Source organism: Erinaceus europaeus, chromosome 10 (genome assembly GCF_950295315.1).
Source record: "Erinaceus europaeus chromosome 10, mEriEur2.1, whole genome shotgun sequence".
NCBI lineage: Eukaryota > Metazoa > Chordata > Mammalia > Eulipotyphla > Erinaceidae > Erinaceus > Erinaceus europaeus.
In genome coordinates, this window is record NC_080171.1 from 119603315 (window position 1) to 119622180 (window position 18866).

At 37.8% G+C, this 18866-nt stretch overlaps 1 protein-coding gene across 8 annotated transcripts in view; it reads right to left on the reverse strand.

The window, feature by feature from the left end:
* The window catches only part of PTPRM (protein tyrosine phosphatase receptor type M), a 770521-nt gene that overhangs the window by 332442 nt on the left and 419213 nt on the right, over window positions 1-18866 (reverse strand). For all 8 annotated transcript variants that reach the window (XM_007517155.3, XM_060200700.1, XM_060200698.1 and 5 more), the window contains exons 8-9: window positions 6916-7224; window positions 5550-5659 (exon numbers count right to left, since the gene is read on the reverse strand). In XM_007517155.3, coding sequence (XP_007517217.1) covers window positions 5550-5659; window positions 6916-7224 — 419 coding nt within the window. The remainder of the gene's footprint in view (window positions 1-5549; window positions 5660-6915; window positions 7225-18866) is intronic.

Genomic DNA, 18866 nt, shown 5'->3' on the forward strand with positions numbered 1-18866 from the left:
TCTACTCCTTTATTTTCTTCTCAACTTCTCAATAACACACACACAAGAAGGAAGGAAGAAAAGGAAGACAGACAGAAAGGCAGAAAGACAGACAGACAGACAGGAAGAAAGAGAGAGAGAAAGAAAGAAAGAGAGAGAGAGAGAGAGAAATGGATACCAGAAGTGATGGCACTAAGCACCAGCAATAAAATTAGTGACAAAATAAATAAATAAATGTCTCAAACTCTGTACTGTGAAATGCATAAAGAAACAAAATGTAATGACATACAATTTTGGATCCATCCAGAGAGTACGACTTGATTGTAATTCAAACCAGTGTTGAATAAAGCTTTTTAATGTAAATCCAGGAAATCAAAGATAATAAGAGGGAGTAAAATTGTACACCTAAGACATATACAATCTTGTAAATAAGAGAGAGAAAAGGGAATTCTGAAAGATAGGCAGATGTATTCTGGAAAGAAAAGGGGAACACTGTTGAGAGAAAACAGGCTACCGGCTAACAAGGTGACGTGTCTGTTCAGAGTGTTCCTAGGGAGAAGTGAATTCCATATAGCTGGCTCATCAGATTACAGGAGAAAAACAATAGCAAATGTAAATTGGAATTAAATCACAGAAGTTCTTTAGTATTGAAACCAAATTTCTTAACATGGCCCCCCAAAACATCTTTCTTCCTATGTCAATACCACTTTCAGCCTACTGTGGGCAACTGACTTCAGTTATGCAGGCCTGGGATCTTGAGGAGCTGAAGACTTGTCAACAACTCCATTTGTTAATGATCGAAGCAGCTGGCTGGTGTTCCTTCACCATGTGCCAGCACTCCCAGTATAAAATCTTATAATAATTTATAATCAATACTCTATTCACCCATGAAGTTGATTTATATTGGGTACAAATTTCATTCTCTCTACAATTAGTTACCAATAGGACTGTTACTGCCAGGAGAGCCAGGTCAGTGACTTCTAAACTTGTGTCTTCATTCAATGCCTTTACATACTAATTTTTTTTAAAGTTTATTCATGTTCTACTCACATGTCTGGCATTAAGTCACTATTTGAAATGTGAAAGCTATATAAATTTGAAAGTATAAAAAATTATATAGAAATTTGAAAGCTATATAAAGGGAGTGGAAATATATATCTCTGTGCATTTGGGAGTATTGTTGACTGATCAACTTAGAAGCTGGCTTGATATACAATGTTTAGATTGTGACCAAGCTCCAAAGTTGCCTCAAAAGAATCTGCAAGAAGTGCATTCCTATCAATTGCCAGTGGATGCACACATGTCCCCAAGGCACTATGTAATACTTAATGTTATGGAAACTTATTTCTGTAGCACTTATTTTACTGCATTTCTTATTCACCGGTAAGGTTGGGTGAGTACCTCTTTTTTATTTCTTTTTACTTCCTTTTATATTTTGAGTGAATACCTTTTTATATACTTAAATTATTTGAATTCTTTTTCTGAGCTCAATCCACTTTTTCTTTTTTAAAACTTTTAAAATCTTTTTTAAATATTTATTTATTTATGACCTTTTTGTTGCCCTTGTACTGTGGTTGTTATTGATGTCGTCATTGGATAGGACAGAGAGAAATAAAGAAAGGAGGGGAAGACAGAGGGGGAGAAAAAGAGAGACACCTGCAGACCTGCTTCACCACCTGTGAAGTGACTCCCCGGATGCAGGTGGGGAGCCGGGGGCTCGAACCGGGATCCTTCTGCCAGTCCTTGGTGCTTTGCGCCACGTGTGCTTAACCCACTGCGCTAGCTCCCAACTCTCCCACTTTTATTGTTTCTTTCTCTTTCTCCCCACTACTTTCTCTCTTGTGCCATCAGGGTTTTCACTGGGGTTTTTGCACCTATATGATTTCAGATTCTCAAGAGCTTTTTTTTCTTTTTTCTTGAGAGAAAGTGAGAGACAGAGGGAAAAAGAAGCAGGGAAAGAGGGAGCGATATCACAGCACCACTTGGGGAACTCCTTTGCTGCCTCATGTACTGCTCCTATCTGGTGGCGGGGGTTAATCAGGTTCCTAGAAATCGGTCAAGTGTGAGCTCTGCAGGGCAAGTTATCTCCCTAGCCACTTCACTTTATTTATTTATTTATTTCCTTTTGTTGCCCTTGTTGTTTTATAGTTGTAGTTATTATTGATGTCTTGGTTGTTGGATAGGACAGAGAGAAATGGAGAGAGGAGGGGAAGACAGAGAGGAGGAGAGAAAGATAGACACCTGCAGACCTGCTTCACTGCCTGTGAAGCGACTCCCCTGCAGGTGGGGAGCCGGGGGCTCCAACCGGGATCTTTACACCGGTCCTTGTGCTTCGCACCACGTATGCTTAATCCGCTGTGCTACCACCCGACTCCCTCTCCTCTTTATTTTTTACACCGTTTTGTTATTTTGTCTTTATTTTTTTAATTAATCTATAGCAAGTTTTTATATAGTACAGTCATCAGACTATGACTACTATAAATGTTGAAAATAAGTGTCCTTATAGGATTTATACTCAATGGAATACTACTCTGAAATTAAAAAGAGATGATAGTGGGTCCTTTGGGATAAACTAGATGAAATTGGAGGTGATTATGCTTAGTGAAATAATTAAGAAGTTAAAGACAACTACCGAATGATTTCACTCATATTTGGAAGATAGAGAAGTAAAAATATGAATTTGAAAGACAGAAGGCAAATCATAACTTGTCTAAGACTTAAGCACTATCATGGTAATGGGTTGATGGTAATGTCAAACTTTGGTGGTGGGTTTGGAGTGGAAGTATAACCTTATAATTTTATAATCTTGGAAACCACTATTATGTCACTGATAAAATTAGAAAAGTTAAAAAGAATAACTTCTTAATGTCCTCTGTATGCATTTAGACTTTTTCATAATATCTTAGATCATTGAAGTCTGACATCTGATAGAGTAATATCTGCCAACCTTTCTCTAAAATAGCTTCTGCATTTTACATCAAATTTAGAAAGACCTATTATAAAAACAACTTTTTCATTTTTCTTATTATTCTTATTTCTGATAATAAGCTTGGATTATAATTTTTACTTTAAATTTCTTAAAGGAAATATATCTAGTTTTTAATAATAGTTACCTCTGAAAAGGTACATTAAGAACCAAAGCTACTTTATTAGGACTAGTTTATACTTACTTTTTTTTTTTCTCAAAGAGCAATATTACATTTAAAGTTTACATTTTCATAGTTGCTTAAAAGGCCATACATAGAAATCCGTATTTTAGGAAGAGGATTCTGACAGAATTCAATGGATGACTGGGAGGCCAGAATATGAGTTCAAGAGTCAGATCACTGAGCAGAAGGCAAAGAGTCAGAACTAGAATAAAGGTTCGGAGAACAGAAAGAAAAGACTAGTTTGATGTCAAAGATACAATTAGGCCAGAGGTATAAAAGGAGCGAGCAGAGTAAGCAGAAGCTTGCTTCAATGCTGCAGAGTGGAGTAAGGACATCAGCATGTCCCGATAATCAATGGTTTGAGAGATCTTTCCCTGGTAAGAAGGAAACTTTAGAAAAAAACACGAATAAACAGCACATTCTACGAATTACGCAGTCCGAGTTTCCTCTCTCCTTTATCAGTGTTTTTAGCTCTAAAGAAACATCTGTCTCCTTTATTATTAACATTCTCTAGACTTCTGATAATATCTCACATTCTGGTTTTTGTCTATCGCCAAATGGATTTCAAGAATTGTAAGGCCTTTGCTTTTGATTTTAGTTTATTTTTTTTGGATTTGTGTAATCCTTCATCAAGCTATATGTCCCTGAAGAATATGATTCAGGACAGAGGTTAGAGAAGCTGGCCAGAGATCAGTCTTCCCCTTTAGTCCTGCCTGCTTTAGAAGCCTGCAGAGGCTGGGAGAATCATAGCATGTGGCCTCTTAGCTTCAAAAAAGAACAGAAACTAAGAAAAGCTCCCCGCTGAGACCAGATCCAAGGCCTCTTGGAGGAAATGTACCTTCTACTTCTAGCAAACACTGAGAGAGTGGAGGAGAAAGATTTGGTGGCCAGGAAATTTATAGTTCTGTCACTTCAGACTGATTTTACACTTGGCATTTTCTCTTTGGTGCTAGAAAAATAAGCCAACCCGTTCTACCTACCTATATGTGATTTTTTAAAATCCTGATTTATGATATATCTGCACATCCCCATTGTGGGAGCATTTAGATCAGTGTTCAGCTGGGAAATCCTGACTGTTGAAGTCAGAAAGATTAATGGGTTCTTCTTTTGAATTATTATTCTTACTGTTTTCATGTTAAAGCTACTTATTACAGCACGATATATGTTCAGTATGATCAGAAATTTAAAAAAAAAAAAAGAGACTGGCTATTATTATCTGTGTGGCTAGATATGAACCTATTTGGAAAGGTAGAGTTATTTTGTAGGATTTAACATTGATTTTAAAGATTATATCATTCCTAGTAAAATATCCTGTCATTATCCTTTAAGAGTCTCTAAAAATGAGACCTAAAAATGGCCATAGGAATAAAAAGATTTTGATCACTAAGGAAAAATACATGAATTTGTTTGATTTGATTATAGAACTTAGCTCCGTAAGAGGAGATGCAGGACTTTTCACAATACTCATTTCTTTTACAATATAAATCAGACAAGGAACAGTGCCAATAACATAAAAATCAACTTTTTCTCTTTTACTTTGTTTAACGTCAATTAAAAACATGGTTTTGCATTTCAATAACCAATTTTCAAAAGCTATAAAGACACAAATGTGGTGCTAGCTAGGTCAGGAAAAGGTTTACCAGTGATTATTGTCTGACAGCTAATCTGCTCAGGCTTTTGTCAGTAGTTGTGAAAGGTATTCAAGCACAGGTCCCATAGGAAGAACTGCCATGGTTTTCAGAAGTCTAACAACATATAATTTTGTTAAATTTGCATTCATATAAATGCTAGCTTTAAAAAAAATGCACCTGCTTGTTTCTATGACAATAGGCATAGTGAAATGATGCTCACAGTTGTGATGATGACTGTCACCTCTGTTATTGCTGTGTTTTTTTCCTCGAACAATTCATCAAATTCTTTTCTCCTATTATTCAACCATTTGATATGCCTTAGTAGACAAAACTATGTCATAGAAGTCTAAAGAATGTTTTTCTAAAACCAAGAAACTACAAGGCCTCATGCTACTGTTACTGCTGGAACATCTTTTGATTTTGCTAATTGAATAATGAGCATTATTTTGAAATTCAGTAGTATATTTTGTAGCTAGCAAGAAGTTTGTGGGTTGCCTCTTATAATCAACTTAACTATAAAATACTTGTTTTTTATAAAGGTAATTTGCTTTATGCTGTATCTTTATATACAGTAACATCATCTGAAAACATCCAAATGATTGTATATACTCTGAATTTCTACACAGTTCAAACACCTAGTATTAGTTGTTTATGCTTTTACATATCAGCTATAATAACTATCCGAACCAGTACCATTTGTTCACAGGCATAATGCCATGACACGTTTTAAATGCTGGTTTAGCTCCCACAGAAATTAGAATAATAGATTATTAACAAATGGATATACTACCTCGTACAAAGTGATGATACCATATGTCTGAATTGGTTCTCGCCACTGAAGAAATATCTTCTCTTCAAAGGTACTTCCTTGGATAGATTCAGTAGGAACAGCACCTGGTACTAGAAAGGAGTAGAGTAAAATGTATGCAGGTAACTAAAAAAAAAAAAGAGAAAGAAAGAAAGAAAGAAAGAAAGAAAGAAGGAAAAGCCAAATTATTTTAATCACATTTTGAAGAGATGTTGATTTTCAGGGCTGATGTCACAGGGGTGGAGTTCCAGACCTCCCCCAAAATGGTGTTAGGGCATCTCCATCTCCATCAAGCCATCCCTCTCCTCCCTCAGAAGGATCTGGATCCCCAGACTCCAATGCCTGTCCACACCCACTCCTCCAGTGAGTCTCTTGCTATGAAAGACCGCGGTTCATGATGGTGTCTTCCTATATTACCCTATGTGTATTTCTATGAGTGAAATTACTTAGTATTCATTCTTTATCTGATTTATTTTGATTACAATAATAATAAACCTTTAAAGCCAGTGCTAAAATAGTGGTTATGAGAAGGTAAAGGGCAAGGGTTAGGCACATTCTGTAAAAGGGGTTAACGTGATAAACTGAACTATACTTTCAGAGATGAACTTATTGTTGGGCACATGCTGTTGACTCAGAATGAGGTATACTTGAAAGCAATATATTGTTAAAAAAAAACAATGTTAGGGAGTCAGGCGGTAGCGCAGCGGGTTAAGCGCATGTGGCGCAAAGCGCAAGGACCGGATTAAGGATCCTGGTTCGAGCCCCCGGCTCCCCACCTGCAGGGGAGTCACTTCACAGGATTTGTCGTGCCTGGGGCTCTGAAATCCCAGGTTCAATTCCCAGCACTACCTGAAGACAGAACTGGGCAATTGACCAGAAACAGAAGAAAAGAAAAGAAAAAAAAAAGGAAAGGAAAGAAAAGAAAAGAAAAGAAAAGAAAAGAAAAGAAAACCTGCTATTTTAGAGGAGCAGGGCAGTTGCACACCTGGTTAAGAGCACATATTAGCAAGCAGGGCTCAAGCCTCCACTCTACATCTGCAGGGGGAATGCTTCACAAGTGATGCCGCAGCTCTCGGTGCCTCTTCTCTCTCCCTGTCTCCCCCTTCTGTCTCAATTTCTCTCTGTCCTACCAAATGAAACCAGAAAAGAGTAGAGGGGTAAAGTGGGAAAAATGGCCACCGGGATTGCTGATTTGTAGTGCTCACACAAGCTTCAAGGATAACTCTAGTGGCAATAAATAAATGCATTAATTAATTAATTAGGTAGATAGATAAGTAATAAAAACAAACAAAAAACCCGTTTTAGAAAGAATGTGTTTCCCACAAACATAGGATCTCAAAATACTTACAATCTTCATCTGTCTGGACAATGAGCTCTCGGCTTTCCTTCCGTCCCTCAGGATTCATCAGAATGAGTTTCACGCTCACGTTGGTATATGGTGAGAGGTTAGTGATGGTATGTTGAGGGTGTGAACTGTCTGTATCCCAACTCACTTCTTCTCGAACTTGTTCCTGACCTCCAACTTGGTAGCAGTAATGCACTGTGAGGTTGTAACTGTGGCAACGAGTTACATTATACCCAAATGGTTCCCAGCGAATAGTAATTTGTCGGGACTTGACTTCCACTACTTCCAGTTTTCTTGGGCCACGCATGGGATCTGTTTAGAAAAGGAAGGAAGTAATTATGAAAGCCATCATAGACTCCAGATATTTCAGAAAGTTCTATTTGTTCTCCATAGCGGATCTACTCTTCTTCCAGGATAATAAAATGCCTAAATCTTAGCTGGGTATGGGTCACCCAGCATAAAGACTAAAATGCCTAACCTCATTCGAAGTTAGACACACTGACCAGTGGAGTAGAATTCAGAGCCCAGAAATAAGCCCCCTCATCCAATGGACATATACTTTTTCTTTAAATATTTACTTATTCCCTTTTGTTGCCCTTATTTCTTTATTATTATAATAGTTATTGTTGTTGCTACTGATAATGTCATTGTTGGATAGGAGAGAGAGAAATGGAGAGAGGAGGGGAAGACAGAGAGGAGGAGAGAAAGACAGACACCTGCAGACCTGCTTCACCACTTGTGAAGCAACTTCCCTGCAGGTGGAGAGCCGGGGGCTTGAACAGGGATCCTTGTGCTGGTCCTTGAACTTTGTGCCATGTGCGCTTACCCTGCTATGCTACGTCAGACTCCCTACTTTTTTTTTTCCAAAGGGGACTAAACTGTTAAGTGGAGAGTCTTTTCAACAAGCGGTGCTGGGAAAAATCAGGTTGAAATGTACAAAAGAATGAAACTGAATCACTACATTTCACCACACACAAAATTAAATTCTGAATAAATCAAGGACCTCAATCTTAGACCAGAAACTATAAATACTTAGAGAAAAATATTGGCAGCATTCTTTTCCATCTAAATTTCACAGGCATCTTCAATGATACAAATCCAATTGCAAGGAAGACAAAAATCAAAAACAGACCCATGGGATTATATTAAATTAAAAAGATTCTGCACAGCAAAAGAAACTACCACCCAAGTAAAGACGCCTTACAGATGGGAGAAAATCTTTGCAAAAGACAAAAGATTAATAACCAAAACATACAGAGTTTGTCAAGCTCAGAAACAACAATAATAAAAAGCAAATGACCCCATCCAGAAGTGGGGAGAGGACATGGACAGAATATTCACGACAGGAAAGATCCAAAAGGCCAACAAACATGACAAAATGCTCCAAGTCATTGATTGTGAGAGAAATGCAAATAAATACAATGAGATACCACTTCACCCCTATGACAATGTCATACATCAGAAATATCATACATCCAATAAATGCTGGAGAGGTTGTGGGGGCAAAGGAACCCTTTTGTATTGCTAGTAACCTAGTGAGACCTTTCCTAACACATAGGACTACCTCATCCCACGTCACGTAATGCTTTCCTAGCAAAGTTACAGACCCTAGATATAGGCCAGGGCCCAGGAGACTGAGTACATGTATACATGTGCCATAAGCTAGGGATAAGTATATACCTCCAAATAAAAGTGATTAGATTTAGCACTATTTAGCTAAGCAATCTAGTAGAAAGGCTTAAAGAAGGCACCATGAATCTTCTAATCAAATATTTATTACTTAGGCTTAGACACCCTGCTCTCCCACCCCCTCCTCCACTTCCCTTAATCACTCTATCTACTCAACTAATTACATAAAAGAAAGTAAGAAACATCTCTTAAACACTTTTGACACCCTCAGCATTACTATCACCCCTTAATAATCCTTAGAAGAAAAACTGTATACTGTTGGCCAAGAGATTTACAGGCAAAAAATATTCATCAACTCAAGGACAATTATTGTTTCAGTGATAACCTTTCTTGGAATCATTAAACATGGAGATGCAGTAAAACTCAAAGTCAGCTTGGACTCCACTCAAATTCTAGATGTATTTCCTCTGTGACTTGAGGCCAGACTCAATAAAACTAATAACAATTTGAATACAATAAATAACACTCAATGCTTTAACACCTGGGAGAAAGTTGAAGCTTATTAGGTAAAGGAGGGAATACAAAAGCTGGAAATGGGCAAGAGACTGGCTCACTTGATGACGGTCTTCATGGTCATTGCCAGGCCACCCCATCACTTGGGGGGCTCTAGTCAGGGAACCCTTGGATTCACTAGTCACTTCCATCAGAAACACCATTATAAGCCCATTTATAGGCTTCTTCAGGATATTACTCTCACTATGAACTACCAAGGGTAAGGACTGCCCCACTCTCTGAAGGTCATTATACTCTGTCACTCAAGGAAAATTGGTCCTGAAACGAGTGCAGCCTAATAGGTTCCCAGCTGTGATCATGGACTGTGAACATAGACTGACAGGGACTAGGAGGTTACAGAAGTTCCTGTGCTAAATATGAATAGATATGGGCCCTGGGTTAAATTGATGTGGTAACAGTATTTATATAATTTTTTCAAGTTTGGGGGCTGCTCTCTGCCCTGATCCAACTTTCTAATCCTGTTCTCAACTCTGATACCATCTTCTTAGATAATATTTTTAGTCTACCTGCACGTTAGCTATCAAGCTCCAGCAAAAATTACCATAGTCATGGACCCTTAGGAACATACCTAGAATAGATTTCCTAGCTTCTATTCACCCTAAGATCCCTATTTCCATGTGCTCTTTATGATTCCTGTTTAATAGTCATTTTGTCTTGCTTTATATCTTACCACCTTTCAGCCACCAAGTTGGGGATGCTACTAGGATTTCATCCTGAATTCCCTAAGTAGATGACCTCAACAATATGCCAAGGAAACCCACCTCTCCAGAGCCGTACCCCACTAGGGAGAGATAGAAACAGGCTGGGGGTATGGATCCACCTGCCATGTTCAAATCCAGTGGAGAAGCCAGAACTCCCACCTTCTTCATCCCATAAAGAATTTTGATCCACACTCTAGTGGGGTAAATGTTAGGGGAAGATGACCAGAGGGTTCTGAACTCGAATTCCAACATGACCCAGATAGAGAACAGGAAAAAAAGTAAATAATTAAAAAAAAAAAAAAAGGAAGGACACTCAGAACTAGTAGGTGTGACTTAGAAAGGAAGAAAGCATGGCCATAAAGGGGGAGGATATATATAAATAAATACAGACAGCTATAGAAATAACTATCAACCCATATCTACAACATTGAGAGAACTACTATAGCTTCCAATATAAAAAATGGGGTACAGAACTCTGGTGGTGGGAATGGTGAAGAATTATACTTCTTTTATAATTTTGTGATCAATATTAAGTCACTAATAAAATTAAATATAAATTGAATATCCTTTTCTATCAAGGGCCTGTGATATAATATCCTTCATTGATAATAGTGTTGATAAACTAAGTCCATTAACTAAGGACATCTGATAACCCTGCCAATTCATACTAAACAAACTGCCTGGTTTTACTGTTCCCCCCCCACACCCGCCTCATTCTGAAAAAAGTTAGTTCTGATCCAGTTACACATCAGTCCAATAGTACTTTTCAGTACTTTTAGCTACTGTTTTATTGCTGCATTCATTTCTGTCACTGTGCTACTAATGTGACATTCCACAGGGAAATGTATCATGTTGAGCTGAAGAGTTTGAAGGGCACAGTTGGTAAAAATATATCACACGCTAGGAAACAAACGGCAACTTCGTCACCAGAAATATGCAATTTATCTTGGCTAATTATGACTCATACCACCGAATTTCTGGGAGTAGGAAAATATTGCCAGGAAAAAAAATCTTGGCATACTCTCACTATCATTCTATGTGTACAATATCTCTTAGGGTTAGATAGCAGGGTTATAAACTATATTCACAGGAACACGGATATTTGCTTCTCTTTTCCTCACATTCCTAGAGATGCTACGGATAGTGCAAATCTAGTGCAATGCTGTTTCTTTTCTCACTTGTATCCTCACCTACACTGAAAATGGGTGTCTTGAAGGCTGCAATGGCAGGTGACTCACAAGGCCAGCTAGTTCGGTGTGTACCTACTGACTCATGAAAAGAGACTAGAATGGCCTTCCTAAGGAGCGCAGTGACTGTTGTGCCGGGTGAGTCTGAGAGTTCTTGCCGAGTCCCCAGCCAGTGCAGACAGACAGAATATTTCATTCTGTTCTCTTTCTGTCAGTGTGAGGCAGGATTCAAGCAGCGAATGTTGACAGTTGCAGTCCTGAGCTGAGGGACCAGTAAGCCCAGTTCTAGCCTCCTCCGGGACATTACATCCTACTTAATCAGTGATCCCGGCTCCTTCTACAGTCAGCCCTGTTTTTCTACAAATAAGGGCAGAAACTGACTGATAGGATCAATTTCCATTGCAGGTTCAATTCACAGCTCATTTCTCTGGAACTCTGCACTTTACCTTCTATTACTACTCTTGTGCTTTTTCAGAAACTCAATTTCAGAACCTGTGAGAGATATTTGGGTCTAATTTTAGGATCCTGTCATTGATAATCAAAAACATAGATTACGACCCATGCTTCAGCTCACAGGTTTCTCTCTTCTCCCTCTTCATGAACTACCCAGAGCTCTATTACAACAAAAGGAATAACCAGACTGGCATAATGGGTCCCCTTTGGCACCTGCAGCTAATGTATTTGTCTCACCAGTCACACAAAAGAAAGTGACAAAACAAGAAAGTAAAAGTCATATTTATGATGCAGTTAAATCCCGACAAAGACCTATTTAAATAATTTGGCCTACTCAGTTATTCTGTGTAGCAAGCACACTGTTCACAACATCCTTGCCACAGTTTCTATGCTCACTGGTTTCTTCTAGGGTTTAAGAACTCCCGTGTCAACGAAGTTGAAGATTCTGAAATATATCAGATCTTAATTTGAACCACCCTATAGACATCTACATACCTGTATTGTAAGTACCTAAAGCAACAAACATGTGCTGTAAGAATTAAATAAACTTGACAGCCTTTAACACAGATCCTATGCTGATAGTTTCTACAGTGTAATCAGAACCATAAGATGCACTTGAAAACTGTTTGTTTCTATGCAAGGACTGGTGTAAGGATCCTGGTTTGAGCCTCCCACCCTCCTCACCTGCCGAGGGGTAGGGTCACTTCACAGGCAGTGTGACAAGTCTGCAGGCCTCTATCTTTCTCTCCCCCCTCTGTCTGTCTTCCAGTCCTCTCTCGATTTATTTCTGTCCTATCCAACAACAATAACAATAACAACAAGGATAAACAACAAGAGCAACAATAAGAGAAAAGATAGCTTCCAGGAGCAGTGGATTCATAGTGCAGTTACCTAGCCCCAGCACTAACCCTAGAGGCAAAAAAAGAAAGAAGGAAAGAAAGAAAGAAAGAAAGAGAGAACTGTTTTTTTTCTTAATAGCAACTACACAATTCTATATAATAGAACAGTTTCTTCTGGAATAATATATTGGGTTTCAGATAGTAGTAATATACGAGATAAGAAAAGCTTTACTGAATGAATGATGAAAGTGTAGCAATGCCAAACCTTATGCAGAATCAAATATTCTACTTTATTTCTTGGTTTAGGAATGAGGTGGTTTTTTTGTTTTGTTTTGTTTTGTTTTGTTTTTTGCTATATGTCTTCTGTCCAAAATGATGGTTTGAACTTGTCCTAAACTGTAAAGGGAAATAACCTTGTCTCCCCTGTTGCTGAGAAAGGGATGACCTACAGATGGATTCTATTGCTCATTTTCATTTTGAGCGCAGTATAAAAGGAGTTCCTATTTACACTTTAGAGAAAATACAGAGGACCATCTTGAAAACAAAATGACTGGTATACAAGATGGTCTGAAGACCCACTCAGGCCAGGAAGAAACCGGACTGCATAACTTAGGGCTGAATCCAGCAACCACTACCTTCCTGGGGGGGGGGGGGGGGCTTTCCTTCATGGAATTAGGAACTTCTTTGCACAGATGTTCTGTTTAGCTCTTTCTTTAATTTGAACATTAAAAAACTTAATAATAGATCAGGGACAGATAATGGCACACCCAGTTACGCGTACTCATTACGGTACAGAAGCACCTGGGTTCAAGTCCATAATTCCCAGATGCGGGGGGGGGGGGCAGGCAGCAGGTATCTCTCTGTCTTTTTCCCTTTCTATTCCTCTTTCCCTCTCAATTTCTCTGTCCTTAGCCAATAATAAATAAAGAAATAAATGTTTAAAAAGAAAAAGGAAACAATCTTTTAAAAAGGAGTAAACTTTAAAAATAAATAATATATCTTAGGTTTTTTATGTCACTCAAAGTAACTAAATTATTCTAGTTTCAGTATGTGCTTAGTAAGTCTTTCAAGATAATCCTTTACTTCAAAATTTTACTTATTTCAATGAGTATAGAAAATTTCATTAGATAAATAAATCAGCGTTATTAATTCTACTGTTGAGGAAGGTTGCATTGTGTCCACTCATCTCTGTTGCAGGTGATATACACTGAATACTCCTGTTAAGTGTTCCCTAGGTCACAAATGGCAAGGTTGACTTGTAGAACTTTCACTACTTAAAGCTCAGTACATAATGCCCAATTTTGTTCTCCAAAAGTGAAACAATGATCAGATGTCCCTTTTCTCCAAAACAGATTGTGCCAAGCCTTAAAAGTACTGATGTCTTTTTTTTTTTTTTTTTTTTTTTTAAGGAATGGTCTTGGATTTCTGATACTGGTCCTAATAAAACGTAAATAAGAAAAATTTAATATAGAATCATTTTATGGACTACTACATTTATTTGGTACAAACTTTGAAATGGAAATTTATGTTAAACAGAACTATTTTTCCTTTGGCTAATAAAACTCTTCTTGAAAAGCATTTATGTGTGCTGGGAGACAGCATCATGGTTATGCAAAAGACTTTCAGGCCTGAGGGCCCTAGGTTTTAGGTTCAATTTTCAGCACCTGGAAAGCAGGGTTGTGCAGTGCTCTGGTATCTGTATCTTTCTCTGTTTCCTCCTTTCATTAAAAAATAAAATATATGCAGCTATCAAGAACAATGAACCCACCTTCTCTGACCCATCTTGGACAGAGCTAGAAGGAATTATGTTAAGTGAGCTAAGTCAGAAAGATAAAGATGAGTATGGGATGATCCCACTCATCAACAGAAGTTGAGTAAGAAGATCTGAAAGGTAAACTAAAAGCAGGACCTGACCAAATTGTAAGTAGGGCACCAAAGTAAAAACCCTGAGGTGAGGGGTAGACATGCAGCTTCCTGGGCCAGTGGGGGGTGGGAGTGGGTGGGAGGGATGGGTCACAGTCTTTTGGTGGTGGGAATGGTGTTTATGTACACTTCTAGCAAAATGTAGACATATAAATCAGTAGTTGATTAATATGAGAGGGGGGAAATCAATTGTATGTCTCAAAGTTTTTCAAAACACAAACTGAATCTTTTTAATATATAGGCTGTGTATTTGATATGCAGACTCTCTCAAAAGCCTAGACCAAGTAGATTAGAAGCATCCAATAGCACAGCTATATACAAGATACTGGATACTGTACAGCAAACCATAACAAAAGGACTTTTCAAAGTTAACCCAATTACCAAATAATGTGATGATAACAGTAACTATCGATTATCTTTTTGAACCCTAAGACAGCAGGAACCTCACATCTCCACTATAGAGCCCCTACTTCCCCCAGTCCTGGAACCCTTGGATAGGGCCCACTTTCCTGTATGCCTCTCCCAATCCATACCAAATAATATTGCATCCGCCGATCACAACCTAACCAACGCAACGATTGCCACCTCAACATGCTTCACCTCAGACTGTGTCCAGAGACTTCACATGTGGAATGACAACCCTTCAGCTTCATTACTCAGGTGAGACCTTTCCTTTTATAGTACACTCTAATTTCATCTCAGGTGGTTCACTTTCTGACAAAGTCCCATAACCTAGATATACACCAGTTTCTGTGAGAGAGAGCTTATGTGCACACATATCCATAAACTACTGCAAAATATATACCTGAAAGCAGAAGTACACTAGAATTTGCAGTGAGTACCTCCTTAACACTTCCTCTCCACTATTCCAAGCTTTGGGTCCATGACTGCTCAACAATTTGTTTGGCTTCGTATGTTAACTCTCTTTTCAATCACCAGGTTCCAGATGCCATCAGGATGCTGGCCAGGCTTCCCTGGATTGAAGACCCCACCAATGTGTCCTGGAGCTCAGCTTCCCCAGAGACACACCCTACTAGGGAAAGAGAGAGGCAGACTGGGAGTATGGACTGACCAGTCAATGCCCATGTTCAGCGGGGAAGCAATTACAGAAGCCAGACCTTCTACCTTCTGCAACCCTCAATGACCCTGGGTCCATGCTCCCAGAGGGATAGAGAATGGGAAAGCTATCAGGGGAGGGGGTGGGTTATAGAGATTGGGTGGTGGTGGGAATTGTGTGGAGTTGTACCCCTCCTACCTTATGGTTTTGTTAATTAATCCTTTCTTAAATAAAAAAATAATAATAAAAAATAAAATAATTTTAAAAGTGTGTATGCTAAGAATCTTTTCCAATAACCACTTAATTTACATCCTATTTTAGGTGTTTATATCAAACTGAAATTAAAGTTCAAATTAATCAGAGAATTACATAAATTAATAAATTGATAAACATTATCATCAACCCAAAATAATCATTAAGATTACAACAAAAATGCAAGCCATATACTATTAAGAACATTTCCACTTCAAAACAGTTGGACTTAATATCTTTATTGCACAGAATATGATTGGTCTCCAGTGGCCTCTTACACAAACAAGGTTTCTTGTGCAAAACAAAATGTAAACTGAAACAATAGTGACTAATAACAGCTCTGCAATCTAAAGATGGCTTTCAGGTTAGGGACAGTGTAGGAAACTTCAGCTGGGTGCTTCCAGGTCAGTCTCACATACTTGGAAGCCGCTACAACAGTCAAAATCAGTATTGTCTATTGGTTCTGAGCAAAGGCAAATCCTCTCGGAACAAGATCACCCTAATTACCACTCATTTTTTTAAAAGGAAAGGGAAACCAAATATGACATCATTTACAGAGATATAACCTATAATACTGGGAGCAAATTCTCAGTGAGAGTGATTATAAATATGAAATATGTGAGAGTAGAATAAAGAATTTGAGAAATAGGAGGACCAGGAAGATAACACAGTAATTATGCAAAAGTGGTTCTTCCTTCCTTCCTTCCTTCCTTCCTTCCTTCCTTCCTTCCTTCCTTCCTTCCTTTCTTTTTTTCTTCCTTCCTTCCTTCCTTCCTTCCTTCCTTCTTTCACCAGATCTGAGCAGTGCTCTGCTCTGGTTTGTGGTGATGCAGGAATTGAAGTTGGGACTTGGGAGCCTCAGGCACAAGAGTCTCTGCATAACCATCATGCTACCTACCCCTCCCTGCCATGCAGAAGATTTTTATGCCTGAGGCACTGAGTTCCCAGGTTCAAGTCCAGTACCACAATAAACCCGTGGTGTACTCTGACAGAAAAAAAAAATAATCAGAGCTTCAATTTTTAAATTTTAATAAAAATAAGTCTATGTTTATGAAAAAAACAGCAGGTAAAACTTTAAAACAACTAAACGAATATTTCTATTTTTATCATAACGTGTTGATGCACAATAAAGTAAACTTCAGTTCCTTTTAATTTTGGTTCAGAAATCATATGCTTTATTGCTGCTTCTCCCTCGTGAAGCTAAAATAAAAGACTCAAATATTCATGTGATTACAATCCTAATATTTCAAGTTGACTGTCTCTGTGTGTTTTATTGTGTACTGTAAGAATCAAATGCATTAAGAACTGATCCCATATTTAACATAAATGCTTGTCTTAAAACACACCTCCCTTTTTTTGGAGTGGAGGCAATGAATACATTTGATAACAGATACGAGCACAGACTAATAGATAACCAGCTTCACTTTCTTTGCTTTCTTAAGTTGATTCAGGAAACATTTCCTTTCTCCTGTATTTACCAATTTTCTTAAAAAAAAAAACAAACCTTTTCCAAGTTCTGCAATTCTTTTACTTTATTGCTTTAAAGAAACCACACAGGGACTATAAACATGGCTTCCACTAACCACTGGAATAGTCTGATTTTGCCTGAGCTCCTTGGTGGCATTCCCAGAGTGTAAAGTTCATTGCTGTAGCAGGAGCGCTGCTGTTGTACAGCACAATTTAAATCTCCGATTGTCTCAATGCATTGGAATGAACTAACTACAATTCATCCTATAGATGAACTTTACAGGAAAACTGCTGGAAGAAATAAAAATGAATGTGCAGTAAAAAATGTACTTGGTAGTTATTTCCTACTACCTAGTAGAGAAGCAAGCAAAATGAATTTCACAGAGGTTTTCAGAACTGTCCGAAATTGGTTTGGTTGTTTTATTTGACCTTTTCTTACTCTCATAAAACCCTAGTAAAAAAAAAAAAAAAGACTTGGAAATTTGGGTCTGGTATTTAACCTGGAGCAAAAATTGTACCCAAATCATTCATTATTTCTTACAGAAATATAGATTGGTGTTGGAAATAAGCCAACCAAATACAATCACAGTTTTATCTATAGGCAACATTCTCTCTAGTTAACATACAATCATAGTTTTATCGGTTGGAGACATTCTCTCTAGTTAATACTAAGCAGATACATGGTATTTAAATCATAGTTTACATACTCCACTGTTTTGGTATTTATAATCTTTTTTGATTACGCAGATTTCTGTTTTAAGTTGTTTATGACTCTAGAAAATAGATTTTATGAAAGACCACACTCAACTCTGCAAGATGGATCACTATACTAAAATTAGTTTTCTGTTGTTTCATCAACATGTTGTCTTAGAAAGAGCTTTACTCAATTTAAAATTGCATATGACTCATCAATATGTATTTATTTATTTTCACATTGATGCTTCCTTGAGAGAGGTGAAGGCCAGACTGGAGCTGTGTCACATTGGATAAATCCAGGTGTACTACTGGGGTGACCAAAAAATGCTTTTTTAAAAGCAAATTGGAAAATATTCAACAAAGAAGAAAGCCAGGAATCAGGAAAGAGAGCGAGAGCGAGAGAGAGAGAGAGAGAGAGAGAGAGAGAGGAGGCAGGCAGACATACATACATACCCTGAGTACCACTGTCAAATAGCTGTCTGGGACCAAACCATGCCAGGTCTCATGCCTTTAAGTCCTGAGCTCAACTGCCAAGCACTTTAATAATGTGCCTGCATTTTTAAATCTAAGTGTTTCATTCTTCTGTTCTTTTAGGGAAACTTGGACTTAGAGAATGTGAGGTAAGGAATGCAGTTGTAGAATAGCTCACTGCCAACCATGCAGAAAAAATCTTACAAGCAAGACAGAAAGATGCATTATTATACAAAGTAATGATTCAGTTCTATCATCAAAAGGAGAAGAAATAGAAACATTCTAACCTGGAAATTATTTGTCTTTCTCCAGCTTACTTTTCTGTTGATTTTTTTCTAAAAATTGTTAGCAAAATAGCACATTTTTGCATTAATCTTAACCTAGAACATTTTGTGAGAGACTAACTCCATTTTTCTCACTTTTAAAGGCATGTGATGTTATCTTCCTAACCTTTCAACTACTAGCTTTAAATATTAAGACTATGTGAAAAAGAACTCTGGTTAAAAAAAATGTGAGTTTTTTTCCCATTGTTTTCCTGGGAGCCAAAAAAAAAAAAAAGGATCAATTATTCATTAAAGATATACGAATTCCTAGTCATTTATTCTAACACTCTTGGAGGCCAATCATCAGTTCCACACACACAGAAGAGTAGTCTATTACATTTATTTATGAGTCGCTACCTCAAAATACTAATTCAAATGAACTC